At 37.8% G+C, this 15,923-nt stretch overlaps 1 protein-coding gene across 4 annotated transcripts in view; it reads right to left on the reverse strand.

Moving 5' to 3' along the window:
- Nucleotides 1-9,954: 9,954 nt before the first annotated feature.
- Nucleotides 9,955-15,923, reverse strand: part of YES1 (YES proto-oncogene 1, Src family tyrosine kinase) — a 65,711-nt gene continuing 59,742 nt past the window's right edge. For all 4 annotated transcript variants that reach the window (XM_047697280.1, XM_047697279.1, XM_047697281.1 and 1 more), the window contains 3 exons: nucleotides 15,450-15,603; nucleotides 13,773-13,904; nucleotides 9,955-12,846 (listed from right to left, as the gene is read on the reverse strand). In XM_047697280.1, coding sequence (XP_047553236.1) covers nucleotides 12,638-12,846; nucleotides 13,773-13,904; nucleotides 15,450-15,603 — 495 coding nt within the window. In that variant the 3' untranslated portion in view covers nucleotides 9,955-12,637. The remainder of the gene's footprint in view (nucleotides 12,847-13,772; nucleotides 13,905-15,449; nucleotides 15,604-15,923) is intronic.

Genomic DNA, 15,923 nt, shown 5'->3' on the forward strand with positions numbered 1-15,923 from the left:
CACAGTTGGGCCACGGGCTCCACTACTGATCGGAATTAAAGCCGGCGCAGCCCGGAGGGGAAGCTAGAAAATCCTAGGTGTCTTTAAATGACCTCAGCCCGTTTGTCACCTGATAAATTTAGCAAGTCACCATTTATTACACCCCTTCCGAGGCAGAGTGGTTTAAATACATTAACTCTTAAACGTCCAGCTCTGCAAGGTCATTTTCATTTTATTGGTAGAAATGAGATTCAGAGAGATCAAGTGACTTGTTTGAGGCCACACAGCAAGTTAAGTAAGTGGCGGAGTGTTCCGGCTGCAAATCCTGGGCTGCGTCTTCTGGACTACAAAGACTGTTTAAGGGGGAACTTGGTGGAAGCTATGGATTAGAAGGCACTTTGATCCTTGGCTTTGAAGGACAGCACATCCCCTTTCAGTTCCTACTTTTGGGGAATGCTTTGAAGAATAAATGAAATGTTTGGAAAGCACTGCTATAGATGCTGTTCTATCAATATGTTTCTGTGGGTATGGCAGGGATATTTTCAGGGATGCCCACATCACCTCTGCTCCTCAAGGATGCATATAACCCTGCTGGATGAATTCCTTAGGTTTAAGGCTTAGAAGGTCAACTCAAATGCCTGTTGAGGCTGGGTGGGCACCAACAGCAAATAGGGAGTGAAGTAATAGGCCACTGGGACAGCAGCTAAGGACCTTAACTCTTTGAAAGCAGTAGCCAGTTAACTCCAGCTTATAGTAGTCCAGTGGGAATCAGAGCCCTGGATTGCTTATGTTCTCATTTTCCAAGGGAAGTCTGAAATTCAAATGTTAATATGAAAGAGACTTTCTTTCCCTATCCTGCTCTTCTACCCACTGTGTGTGTGTGTCTGTCTGGAATATATGCTCAATTTACTTTTTCAGAATGGGTCTGTGGCCTGGTTAATAAATTCTGAGTACTTTGTATTCTGAAGATGTCTTTTTCTTCTGGATTTGAATGCTGGTTTTATTATATAAAAGTCTTAGTTCAAATTAATACTTAAGGTTAAGTACCCCCCACCCCTCCACCCCCCGCAAAGGAAGAGAGGAGTGTGGGAAGAGCAAAGGGAGAGGGAGAGAAGCTTAAGCAGGCTCCACCTTGGGTGTGGAGCCGGACATGGGGCTCCATCTCACAGCCCTGAGATCATGACCTGAGCTGAAATCCAGAGTCCAATGCTTACCCTACTGAGCCACCCAGGCACCCCTGAGTTCCGTTCTTTAAATAAGCTGGGGTTTCAACCCCCTCTAGATAAAGGTTGGATGTTCTCTTTATGGCTTTAAAATATCACTATTTGTGTTTATGATTAATTAAAAAAATTAATTCTGTTCTACAATTGAGGGATCCTTTCAACCAGAAGCAATATATTTTTTTGGAAATTTTTTCTCTATTTCTTTCATTAGTTCTCCTTCATTCTTTTGGGTTTTTTTTTTTCCCCCATCTGGAACTTAACTGGATTGATACTGAACTTCTCGATCTATTATCCACGCTTAAAAAAAAATTTTTTTTTACTCTGTTCTTTTGTACTGAATTCTGGGTATATTTTTGGCTTATTATTCCAACTCAGATTTGATCTCCAACTATGTTCTTCTACTTACCCCAATTTTTTTCCTTTGATGTTGAGGGTTTTTATTCATTCCATTTTAAACTTCCAAATTTTCTTTTCATAATACAGTTGTCCCCTCTTATCAGCAGGGCTCACAGTCCACGACCACTCCCACCCCCACCGTGAATGACTGAAACCGCACTTAGTACCAAATCTTAAGATAAGCTGTTTTTTTTTATACATACATACCTATGATAGTTTAATTTATAAATTAGGCACAGTAAGAGATGAACAATAACAAAACAATTATATCAATATACTAAATAAAAGTTAAGTGACTGTGGTCTCTCAAAAAATCTTTTTGTAGGGGTGCCTGGGTGGCTCAGTGTGTTAAGCCTTTGCCTTTGGCTCGGGTCCTGGTCTCAGGGTCCTGGGACTGAGACCCACATCAGGCTCTCTGCTCGGCGAGGAGCCTGCTTTTCCCTCTCTGCCTACCTGTGCTGTCAATTGAATAAATAAAATCTTTTAAAAAAATCTTTTTGCACTGTACTCACCCTCCTTGTGATGCTGTGAGATAAAATGTCTACAGGATGACATGAGGTGAATGACTAGGCAAATTCTCAGTGTTAGGCTACTGAACTTCTAAGAATTCATCAGGAAGACCATCTCTTTCTGGTCAGCAGGCTAACCACAGGCGACTGAAATCAGGGAAAGCAAAACCACAGACGAGGAGACTAGTGTACCTTCATACCTTTTGAAAAAAATGGCTGAAACATTTTAAAACAAAGTTTTCATTAGTTGCCTCCATTAAGCTTGGTTCCTTAGGTGTTAGTTTTTGGTTGTTGATTTCTTTCCTTTATGGTGGTTTTCTTCGCATTAGTGTTCATATGTCCATTAATATTTATTGTTGAGCATAACATTCTGTCTTTCTGGGAAGCTAGGACTTGACGCCCTGTGTTTGGTGGTTGTGGAAGAGAGGGACAAATGGCCCCACATGTGTGTAACTTTTCTTCTAGGTGAGGTGGCTTGTGTCCCTTCTGACCTTTCAAAATCATGTTCAGGGCTGGATCCCAGGGGTACATTTCAGAATAAACGACTCCATTTTCTGTTGCCCTTGTGGTGATCAGGGTTTACTTTAGGATCTGCTCGCTTTCCTCACCAGCCCCCAGATTCCATCTAGGACTCTCCCAGAGCAAACTGTGAACTTTGTTTGGAAAACTGTTAGTACTGTTATCAGCTTATTATACCAGGGAAGGCCTACCCACCCATTCCAAATGTTGCCCTCTAATTAATGACCCTAAAAAAAAATCACTACAATTAATAGCTCTGTTACTTCTAGGAAAAATAAAGTAACAAGGATAGGATTTATACTACCATCTTAGCCAGAAAACTAGCTCAAATATTTGAAAGGACTTCAGACATGGACCAAGATTGATCTTGGAGAGAGCAATTGTACCAACTCACTATCTATAGGTTACAGTGCAAGGGGCACGGGTGGGGGGAGAGCCAAACAGAGCCCTGCAGTGTTATTGAGTTGAGGAGACAAAAATGAGTGTTTATTTGTATTAGCGGAGGCCAATGTGGCTATAATCTGAAAGGCAGAGTATAGAAGGACCCCTTCAAATATTTGGTTGAGCGCTGATAGACACATGAATAAGAGAAAACTACTCAAATTTGAAAGAGCCGCTAGAAAGGAACAGGCAAGAAAACCTTGGCCGGGGGCACCTGGGTAACTCAAGTCAGTTAAGCGTCTGCCTTTGGCTCAGGTCATAATCTCAGGATCCTAGAATTGAGCCCCTTATCACATCAGGCTCAACAGGGAGACTGCTTCTCCCTCTCCCCTTCCCCTGCTCATGCTATCTCGCATGCTCTCTCTCAAATAAAATCTTTAAAAAAAAATATATATATATATATTGGCAGTTGCACAGGGTTAGAAATAGTTACATGTTCCTAATTGTCTATTCTTGGCAACAATACATGGAACATTAGGTAGCATCCTCAGCAAGGTAGAGATAAAGTCTTCTAAGATTAAAGATTGCTTTGCACCTAACAGACCTTTAATGTAAATCTTGAAAGGAGTCAACTGATTCCAAGTAAGGAATAGACAAAACAATCCCTAGAGGTTGAACAGGGCTTAGAATAATTCCTGACCCCACCAGCCAGATCAGAAAATGAGCAGGAAATCAACATTCAACATTATTTAAAATAATTTTTAAAAAATTTCAGCAACCCAAAACTGTAATGTACAGTGTTTAGCACAAAATCAAATCACCAGGCATATATAAAAATAGAAACACATAGTCCATACAGGAGAAAGTTTAATAAAATAATAAAAACCGACCCAATAGTCCTAACATCCAGATAAAAAACCTTCAAGATGGTAGAGGGAAATGTAAGCATAATGAAGAGAGACATGAAAGACATAAAAAAAAAAAAAATTAAAGCTAGAATTTCTGAGATAAAAAACATATACTGCATGGGATTGAAAGAATAGACATTACAAAGAAAAGATTAGTGAACATGAAGACAAAGCAAAAGAAACTATCCAGAATGAAGCACAAAGATTAAACAGAAAAAAAAAAAAAAAAGAATAAAGCAATCATGACCCATGAGACAATATTAAATGACCTGACATACATGTAACTGAAGTCCCAGAAGAAGTGAATAAAAAAAAACAAGTTGTGGGGTGCCTGGGTGGCTCAGTGAGTTAAAGCCTCTGCCTTCAGCTCGGGTCATGATCCCAGGGTCCTGGGATCGAGCCCCGAATTGGGCTCTCTGCTCAGCAGGGAGCCTGCTTCCTCCTCTCTCTCTCTGCCTGCCCCTCCACCTACTTGTGATCTGTTTGTCAAATAAATAAAATAAAATATTAAAAAAAAAAAAAGTTGAGAAATAATAGGCCCAAATTTTCCAACTTTGATAAAACTTGTAAACCCACTGAATTAGGAATCTCAAAGAACCCTCAGTAGAATAATCTTTAAGAAAGTTGTGCAGGGCGCCTGGGTGGCTCAGTGGGTTAAGCTGCTGCCTTCGGCTCAGGTCATGATCTTGGGGTCCTGGGATCGAGTCCCACATCGGGCTCTCTGCTCAGCAGGGAGCCTGTTTCCCTTCCTCTCTCTCTCTCTGCCTGCCTCTCTGCCTACTTGTGATCTCTGTCAAATAAATTAAAAAAGAAAGTTGTGCAAAGGGCTTCCTGGGTGGCTCAGTGGGTTAAGCCTCTGCCTTCAGCTCAGGTCCTGATCTCAGGGTTCTGGGATCAAGTCCCACATCAGGCTCTCTGCTAGGCAGGGAGCCTGCCTCCTCCTCTCTCTCTCTCTCTCTCTCTTTCTCTACTTGTGATCTCTCTCTCTGTCAGATAAATAAAATCTTAAAAAAAAAAAGTTGTGCAAAGGCATATCATAAATAAACTGTTGAAAACTAAGAATAGAGAGACTATATTTTTAAAATACAGAGGGGGAGAAAAAAACCCTTTACATATAGAAGAATGAAGTTGAGAACAACAGAACTTTTGACAGAAATAATCCAAGTTAGAAGACAGTGAAGAAACTTCTGTAAAGTACTACAGAAAACTGTCAATCAAGAATTCTTTTTTTTTTTTTAAAGATTTTTTATTTATTTGACAGAGAGAGAGATCACAAGTAGACAGAGAGGAAGGCAGAGAAAGAGAGAGAGAGGGAAGCAGGCTTCTTGCTGAGCAGAGAGCCCGATGTGGGACTCGATCCCAGGACCCTGAGATCATGACCTGAGCCGAAGGCAGCGCTTAACCCACTGAGCCACCCAGGCGCCCCCAATCAAGAATTCTTTTTTTTTTTTTTAAAGATTTTATTTATTTATTTGACAGAGAGAAATCACAAGTAGGCAGAGAGGCAGGCAGAGAGAGAGGAGGAAGCAGGCTCCCTGCTGAGCAGAAAGCCCGATGCGGGGCTCGAACCCAGGACCTGGGATCATGACCTGAGCCGAAGGCAGTGGCTTAACCCACTGAGCCACCCAGGCGCCCCCCAATCAAGAATTCTTAACTGAGCTAAAATATATTTCAAAAAAGAAGTCAAAACTTTTAAATGCAGTGTTACCAGATCTGTGCACCTAGAAATATTAAAAGGAGCTCTTAAGGAGAAGGGAAATGATACTAGATGGAAATTCAGTTTTAGCTAAAGAATATTACCAGGGATAAAGAGAGACATTTAATGAGAATAAAATGGTCAATTTATCATGAGCACAACAATCCTAAATGGAAATGGACCTAATAAGGGCTTCATAATACATAAACAGCCTGAACTAAAAGGAAAAGTAGAAAAATCAACCAGTATAGTTGAGGATTCTAACATTCCTCTCAGTAATTGATAGACAGAATAGGCAGAAAAGCAATATGAATACAAAAGATTAAGCAACACAATTGACCTGACCAAACTGACCCTTTTTCTGAAAACTCCAGCTAACAAAAGCAAGATGCGTAATATTTTCAAGTACTCGTGGAACATTCACCAAGGTGAATATTCTGGGCAACAAAACAGAATTTTAATATAATTAATACACTTAGGAAGGCTAAAATTATAAAAAGAATGTTCTTTGATCAAAACAGAAATAAACTATAATTAATAAAAGAAAAATATCTGAGGGCACCTGGGTGCCTCAATCAGTTAAGCATCTGCCTTTGGCTCAGGTCATGATCCCAGGGTCCTGGGATTGAGCCCTGCATAGTCATATATCCAATAAGAGATTAATATCCAAAACCTAAAGAAATCCTACAACTTTTTTTCCCCCCAAAATGTTATTTATTTGAGAGAGAGAGAGAGAGAGAGACAGAGACAGAGACAGAGATAGCGAGAGAGCCTAAGTGGGGAGGAGAGAAGAAGCACGCTTCCCCCACCGAGCAGGGAGCCCGATGTGGGACTCAATCCCAGGACCCTGAGATCATGACTTGAGCTGAAGGCAGATGCTTAACTGACTGAACCACCCAGGCATCCCTTTTAAAAAGATTTTATTTTTTTATTTGACACAGAGAGAGAGAGAGAGAGAGAGAGACAGCAAGAGAGGGAACACAAGCAAGGGGAGTGTAACAGGGAGAAGCAGGCTTCCCGAGCAGGGAGCCCAATGCGGGGCTCTATCCCAGGACCGTGGGATCATGATCTGAGCCTAAGGCAGACGCTTAGCAGCTGAGCCACCCAGGCGCCCCAAGAAATCTTACAACTTAATAACAAAACAAAAAAACCCCACAAATAATCTAATTAAAAAGGGTAATTCTGAATAGTCATTTTTTCCAAAGAAGATATATATAGAGCGAGAGAGAGACAGCCAGCCATTAAGCACATGAAAAGATGCTTTACATCACTAATCATCAGAGAAATGGCAAATGAAAGCATGAGACATCACCTCACACCTGATAAAATAGCTACTAACAGTAAGACAAAAAGTAACAAGTGTTGGCAAGGATGTGGAGAAAAGGGAACCCTTATATACTGTTTGTGGGAATGTAAGTTGGTGCAGCCACTATGGGATTTTTTGGTGCCTCAAAATTTGAGGTGCCTCAAAAAATTAAAAACAGAACTACCGGGGCACCTGGATGGTTCAGTTGTTGGGCATCTATCTGCCTTGGGCTTAGGTCATGATCCCAGGGTCCTGGGATCGAGCCCCACATCAGGACTCTCTGCTCAGCGGGGAGCCTGCTTCTTCCTCTCCAGCTCCCTTGTGCTTGTGTTCCCTTTCTCACTATCTCTCTCTGTCATAAATAAATAAAATCTTAAAAACAAAAACAAAAACAAAAAAACCCAGAACTATCATATGACCCAGCAATTACACTTCTGGGTATTTATCTGAAGAAAATAAAAGCATTAACACACAAAAAAGTATATGCATTCCTATATTCATTGCAGCATTTAGAATAACCAAGATATGGAAACAACCTGTGTCCATTGATGGATGAATGGATAAATAAAATGTGTGCATATATAATGGAATGTTATTCTCTCAAAGGAATGAAAGACATTTTTCTAGTCAAGACAACATGGATGGGCCTTGAGGGTATTATGTTAAGTGAAATAAGTCAGACGAAGAGAAATACTATGTGATCTTACTTATAGGTGGAACCAAAAAAGCAAATAAATAAACCAAGCTCAGATACAGAGAACAGACAGGTGGTTGCCAGAGGTGGGGAATAGAAATGGGTGAGGAAAGTCAAAAGATACAAACTTCCAGTTATAAAATAAGTCATCAGGATGTAATGTTCAGCTTGGCAACAATAGTTAATACCACATTGCATATTTGAGAGTTGTTAAGAGATCTTCAAAGTTCTGATCAGAAGAAAAAATATTCTGTAACTACATATGTTGACAGATGTTACTAGACTATGATTTCACAAAATATACAAATACTAAATCATTATACTGTACATCTGAAACATGTTGTCTGTTAACTATACCTCAATTAAAGAGGTCTCTCTGGTTAATAAGGTCTTACAGTAATTTTACACTTAATATTGTAAGTTGCTGTTACCAATAATGTTACTATTTTGTATAAACTGTCACTTTGATGCAATAATGTAAGTTTGTTATTTTCTGCTGATAGTTATTAGTAGCACAAGGAATATCAGTCAGAGTCCCAGCTGGAAACAGCACAAATTAAGAAGAATCAAAGATATTTACAAAAGGGCAGGCGGGATAGGGGAATCACAGGATTAATGCAGTAACCAAAATTAGAAGCACCCTACCCTAAACAGAAAAGATAAGGGATGAGAGCTGTTATCACTCCCCCAAAAGAAAAAAGAGGTATACTGAAAGGAACCTTTGGTTGAAGGACATAGGCAATCCAACCTCGAAAGGAGGAAATAGGGAAATACTTTGACTTGTCGGTTTCCTCCCATTTTTTGCTAGAGCTCCTCTCTTGCGTACCTCAAAAGGACTCCAAAATGAGGGAATCCAGTCAGCAGAGTGGATGTGGAGGGGCCAACAGATGAAGCGATATATGAGCGGCTTACTTTAATAAGTACTCCTTTCTGCATTGACAATTTGAACGTTAATCAGGACTGTGGTTGCTGGTGACAGAAACGCAACTTGATGCCATTTAAACAAAAAAAAAAAAAGGAAAAACTGGAGGAAGGGCTGGAGAAGAGCTGATTTTAGGGAAACAAATGCTACTGGGGCACAATTCTCCTCATGTCTACAAGTTGGTTTCTTTTGTAACAAAGTGGGTCTCCCCAGTGGAGACCCCAGAGATCTTCAGCAGTGACTGGGGTGACATCTTTAGAGCAGTATAATGAGACGAGATGAAACTCAGCTTTCAATTCCACAGAGAAAAGTCTTAGAGAAGAACTTTACCAAGAGATGTAAATGAAGATTTGCATAAATGGGCTAGGAAGATGGATTTTAAAGTTGTTAATTCTTACCAAGTTATAAGCATAATGTAAACCTAAACATCACTTGAATTTTTGGGTAATCTGAAAAATAAGGTCTCAACTTCATCAAGAATTTGCCTCAAAAAAGGAATACCAAAGACAACTTGTTCAATTATTAAAATGCATTATCAGGTGACTGGCAATTCAAAGTGTTATTTTGATGGAAGAATAGCAAGTTAATTGAACAAAGCTGGTATGTGTAGGTATGTGCATAATAAAAGTAAAGAACCCAAACTAATGGGATGGGAACGGATTAACCAATAAATGGTGCTGGGAAAATTAACTATATGGGACAAAGTTATGCTAGACCCTTAAATCACGTTTTATACCTAGATAACTTAAAAGATAAAGATAACTTAAAGAGAAATGTAAAAAAGGAAAGCAAAAAATATAACAGAGAAGACGATTATTTAATCTTGGGATGCAAAAGACTTTTTAAGTATAATAAAGGAGATTTTATAACATACAAATGTACAACTTGAGAAAAAATTACATGTAAAATTAAAAGTCAAACAGCAAACTAGAAAAACATTCTTAAACTGAGGAACTATTACTACACTGTATAAAAATACTAAACAAATGTTTACTAAATGATGTTTTTGTTGGTTAAATGTATTGTTCTGAAATCATCAGGGAAAAATAAAGCTGATTATTTTAGATAATAGTAAAAGAAAATGATATTACCTTATTGGAAATAAATGCTTTAGATTGGCCATTCATAATTTAGTATAATTTTATTTTCATTATACCTATAATAGAAGAGTAAAACACACACAGAAGTAAGGCTCACATATTTTTCATTTTTAGAAAATTAAGTCCATTATGGTCAAAAGTGGTCATTTTATTTTATATCCTTCACACATATTCACTGTGAATAGCTTCACTCAAATTACCTAGGTTTTGTTGTACAATACATTTAACTGTAGTTGCTGGTATAATTAAAAAAAAAACCAAAAGACAAAAAACTTATAAAAATGTCACTCACCTGACATGGGATTAAACACACAGAATGAGTTCAATAATGATCTGAATTTAATAAAGAATTGATTCAACTCTGCTCAAGAGTTATAACTGAACACTTTTTTCCTAATGGAAGAACAAATTCAGAATATGCTATAAATACCAATTTTTTAAAAAACTGATGAGAAAATATGAATAGTGGCTGGAAAGATAAATGGGTGCATTCAATGAGAATTTTTATTTCAATTATCCACAAAACAATATTATAATACCTTATAAAAATATTACATTTTAGGCTACCATTATTCATTAAAAAAAGTGTTTGTGCTATAAAGGTTGTTTCTGTCAACTTCCTTTTCTGGTGAGGGTTGAATTCCACATTAAGACACTGAAGATGAAAAGCTGCTGGAAAAAAAAAAAATCTTCAAATATACAAAGTTCTTTATTTCTCTTGGCAATTTAAAAATACAGAACCATTTAAACTGAATACACATTAAGTTAGTGTTTTATTTCCTTACTATACAAGTGATATAAGGAACTGCTCCATTTAGTTAAAACCTAATGAATACCATCAACTTTTCCTGACTTATTTTTCTGAACACAATTATTACATAATTTTGTTATCCTTTTTTAAATGCTTAGAAAAATTATAATACCATAGTTCACATAAAGCCCTTTAAAAATCTGATGTCCGAGGTTGTAGATGTTCTGGGTAAATGATGACAGGAATCCTAGGAAGAGTCTCTTGGAAGAGAGATTGAATACTAAACAGGTTACGTAAACATTAGAAACCTCCACAACCTTTAGTACCAGAGCTATTACCAACCTAAATTAAACTCATTTGTCATGTTTTAAAATTGCCTGAATTTCAATACAGTTACCATGGCACAGAACTTTAAACTTAATGATGAAATCAGGTAAGTGATGATAGTTAAAAATTGTAATTACAGGGGCTGTTGGTTTTCAAGGTTACAGTGGAATTGGGGTTAAGGGTTGTGAATAGAGCACGTACACGACAAAGCTCACTGATCTTACTAAGATTCAACCATTTTTCTTGAATAAATGTTGATCAGAAAAAAAAGAATTATAATTCTAAAATATGGGAACCTGATGTATTGCTTTAAAAGTGTGACTATAAAGGAGAATATTTTAAAACATAAATACTTTCATTTGTCAGATTCAGTTCCTTTGCTACACTTAAACCAGTAATGATGCTATTTAAATTCCTATTTTGGAATTTCTTTTTGAGTCAGTCATAAAACTTTTGGGTTTCACTTCTATACTTTGGGCAAAAAACCTGTCCCTCCCTTTCCACCGCTGCTATTATTCTCAATAAGTTTTCCTCCCCAAAACAACTAAATTCTAAAAAGGGAAAAAATGATCACCATTAAGTATATTTAAAAAGTTAATATAGATTTAAACACAGATTTGAAAACTGGAGTTCTAAAAATGTTTCACATAAAAGCTCTATCACTGGAATTAGTGGGAAGCCTTAACTTAGCTATTTGAGGCTGAATGCTCATTTAGTGTTTACATTAAGAAAGATTAGTTTTAGACATACCTTGTAACTCTTAAAATCTCAGAACAGGTGAGTGAGGAGCTATGAGTGCCAGGAAAGCCATTTGTCACTCCTTAACATGAACATTAAGCATAACATTCCATCCCTCTACCTGTAAAATTTTCACATTTTCTTTTCTCATATTTCTTTTAAATATTTTCCTCTCTGTCAGTCTATATTCAGGAAGAGCAAAAGTGCATTCAAGTCCCTGATCTAGTGATATTTCATATTTGTGGCACCCATCACCGTAAGTACATACTAGAAATATCTCACAGTACCAGTCTACTTTTTCAAAAGGACTGTTTAAATGTCAGGTCTTATTTTTTCATGTTATCTAAATATTAAAAGATTTTCCCTTGGATTGGACAGTACAACTTCAATTATATAATGCCTTAAAGAAAATCAATACAACCTTATAAAAGATTAACTCACTTTCTAGTTACCTTCATTATTCTAAACTGAGCTATTCAGAAAATGATTAATCAAAGTGAAAATTTCTACTTTCCAGTTCCATGAGTATGAGTATTAACATAGTGCATTATACTTTCAAATGTCACTACTGTCGTCTAACATTAATCAAGTTTTAGATGCTGTTTATATTCCTTTTTGCTTCTAAAAACCTGGTGCATTTCCATGCAAAAGAAGGTAGATATTAGTAAGATTGTATACTAACTGTTCAACTTCGAAAAAGCTTGTGAAAACAATGAATGGAAGACATCTTTAAAAACTGGAATGGAATTGTTTGGTCCTATAAAGTTCCTTGACTTTAGATTTTATTCTGGTATACCTGTTTTTATCTCCCAAGTTTTGTCTATAATGATACACACTTTCCTCTTAACAACTCTGAGTTTGGGGAATAAAAGAAAGGAAGTGATTTATAAAGAAGCAGCCTTGTTGCTCTTCATGGTCATGCTATCACTCACACGGTCATCAACATCATAACTATACTTTCTTTGGACCCTGAAATAAGTTGGAAAATTCATCATTGGTATTTTAGAGTTTAACACTTGGAAAAAAAAAAAAAGCGGTTTGTGCAACCGTATCTGGAATTCCAGTTTACCATTAAAAACATGCAGAGTGAAGAAGGCTTTCTTCTTTTGATTCCTGTATGTAAAGTAAGGAAGTCTACACAAGTTCTTTACATTTTGGCAGATTTGTGCATATAAAAGGCTGCTTGGATTATAAATTTTCTCCTGGCTGGTACTGTGGCTCTGTAGCAGTGAAGTAGTCTTCCAAGAAGGACTGAATATATTCAAATGTTGGCCTTTCATCAGGGTCCTTCTTCCAACAAAGGTTCATCAATTCATGTAGGGATTCTGGGCAGCCCTGAGGGCAAGGCATCCTGTATCCTCGTTCCACCTGTTCTAGCACTTCACGGTTTACCATACCTAACACACAAGATTCAAACATTAGAAAAAGTGATCCCTAACACCACTAGCAAGACAGAACAAATCCCCTAGTCACTAACTGATTCAAGGTATAGTAAGTTTATCAAGTGAAAGGATATTTTCAACAAAAAATAAATAAATTCTAAATGTCAAGTATATCAAATGCTTAGAAAATGCTAATCTGTTTCACATGTCTAATTTTTTTCATTCCACCTGAAACCTTAATTTTAACCCTAATGTCTTCAAAACCGAACCTCATTTGATTAATGAGAATTTAGAGTACTACTTTGAAGTACTGATACTTTCTGATATTAACAGTTCACAAGGACCAAATTTGGGTTAATGAGGGACAGCGGCAAGATAATGTCTGAAAGAACTTCCAAACAAATTCAGAAGAAAAGTTCTGGTCCTGGTTTTGCCAAATATATTAACTATGAAACTGTATCAATGCACTTCCCTGAAAGTTTCCTTATCTAGTATCACCTGTTTGCCTTCAAGTTATTATATACAATTTCTTTCTTGTATTTCTTTGTAATCCTGTCTCCATTAGTAGCTCACCCTGTGTTATGATAGGCTAAGCAGACTCTCAATTATTGGGGAGGGAAGGAGGTTGCTGGGGAGATGACCCAGGATATTTAAGATATGCTTATTATCTGAGAGAATAGTAGAAATAAAAGGCCCATTTGGAAAATGTCTTGAGAAAGCTGAGGTGAATATGGGTCACACCTCGTGTGTTTGCCCTATCTCAAGAATCATGATTCTCAAAGGCTGCAGTCTATCCAATGCCAAATAATGAGAGGAAGAAAGGGAGGGAAGGGAAAAAAGAGAACAAAAAAAGTTTTTCTTCCCCTTACAGTTTTTGCTCCTAATAAACTCTAGTTAAGGGTCTTGGGATAACAAAGAGCTAAAATGAAATGTCAGCTTACCTGGATATGGCACTCTGCCCTTTGTTACCAGCTCTGTCTGTAGAATACCAAATGACCATACATCAGACTTTATTGTAAATCGACCATACAGTGCAGCCTCGGGAGCTGTCCATTTGATTGGAAATTTTGCACCTAAAATAATGACAATCTTGCTTAAGTAAATTATTCATTAAAATCTATTTTGGGGGCATGTGGGCGGTTCAGTCAGTTAAGCGTTTGTCTTTGGTTCAGGTCATGATCCCAGGGTCCTGGGATTGAATCCCACCTTGGGCTCCCTGCTCCTCCTTCTCTGTCCTCCTTCTCTTTCTGCCTCCCTCGGCTTGTGTTCCCTCTCTCTTCCTCTCTCAAATAAATAAATAAAATCTTTAAAAATATATATTTTTTTATAAATATGGTATAAGCAGGATTAATCTTTAGTCAATATCTTTATTGTATGTGTCATCAATGTCAGATTCTTCAAAAGTACTGGATACATGGGAAAAATTCTTTAAAATTTGAATTCATACTACAATAAATCACATTTCTTTCTCATAAACCAGTGACATAAGAAAAAGAAATGTTGGGGCACCTCAGTGGGTTAAAGCCTCTGCCTTCGGTTCAGGTCATGATCCCAGGGTCCTGGGATCGAGCCCCGCATCGGGCTCTCTGCTCTGCAGGGAGCCTGCTTCCCTTCCTCTCTCTCTACCTGCCTCTCTGCCTACTTGTGATCTGTGTCTGTCAAATAAATAAATAAAATATTAAAAAAAAAAAAAGAAAGAAAGAAAAAGAAATGTTGGTGCGGACAGAAAATTGTTCAAGAAAACAGAGGTAGAAGGGGGCCTGGGTGACTCAGTCAGTTAAGCATCTGACTCTTAATCTCAGCTCAGGTCTTGATCTTAGGGTCATCAGTTTAGGCCCCATACCAAGCTCCATGCTGGGCATGAGGTCTACTTAAAAGACAAAAACAAAACAAAAAACAAAAAAACCCACAAAGGCAGAAACTCTGATAAGCAACTAAAAACATGATTATAGGATCTGTAACTTTAAGGAAGTCTAGCACCTATTGGTTATACTTAACTGTTCGTTGATGATGGCCCATTCTGTTGAATTCTAATTTTAAAAGCCTATATTTACTCAAATATTTAGTGTATGTTTCTTATGCACAAGGCATTTGCTAATCATTATGGGAGACATAAAAACACAGCCTTTGTGAAGCTTAGACATTTAGAGTGGAAATAAGATTACAGGTGTCTTATATACTTATGTATATACACAACAATATAAAATAGTTCTTTAAATAGGGGCGCCTGCAGTGGGTTAAGCCGCTGCCTTTGGCTCAGGTCATGATCTCAGGGTCCTGGGATCGAGCCCCGCATCGGGCTCTCTGCTCAGCAGGGAGCCTGCTCCCTCCTCTCTCTCCGCCTGCCTCTCTCTCTACTTGTGATCTCTCTCTGTCAAATAAATAAATAAAATCTTTAAAAATAAATAAATAAATAAATAAATAGGGGCACCTGGGTGGCTCAGTGGGTTAAGCCTCTACCTTTGGCTTGGGTCATGGTCTCAGGGTCCTGGGATAGAGCTATCTGCTCAGCGGGGAGCCTGCTTCCTCCTGCCTCCCTGCCTCCCTGCCTGCCTCCCTGCCTACTTGTGATCTCTGTCTGTCAAATAAATAAAATCTTAAAAAAAAAGTAATCTTACCTTGTCTTGCTGTATATTCATTGTCTTCAATTAACCTTGCTAAACCAAAATCTGCTATTTTGCAAACAAGATTTTCTCCTACAAGAATATTAGCAGCCCGAAGATCTCGGTGAATATAATTCATTCTTTCAATATATGCCATACCATCAGCAATCTTGAAAAGGAAAACAAACAAACATATATGATACAAAGGGAAGGAAGGATGGGGGAATCAGAAAAGGGAGAACAGGAGAAGAAACAAGAGATGCATATGGCCCACAAAGCCTAAAACATTTATATGGCCCTTCACAAAAATGGTTTGCTGAACTCTACTGTCGTGTTTAAGAGGCTTGAACACAGGACCATGGACTAGGCTTGGCATATGCCAAATCCTCAGATGGGCAGTTTCTTGGTATAAAGCTTCTCTAAACTGAGAGTCTGTGGACATCTGGATGCTCACCAAGAAAGCAGTCTTAGAACTGACATGTCAACTAA

This window comes from Lutra lutra, chromosome 12 (genome assembly GCF_902655055.1).
Source record: "Lutra lutra chromosome 12, mLutLut1.2, whole genome shotgun sequence".
NCBI lineage: Eukaryota > Metazoa > Chordata > Mammalia > Carnivora > Mustelidae > Lutra > Lutra lutra.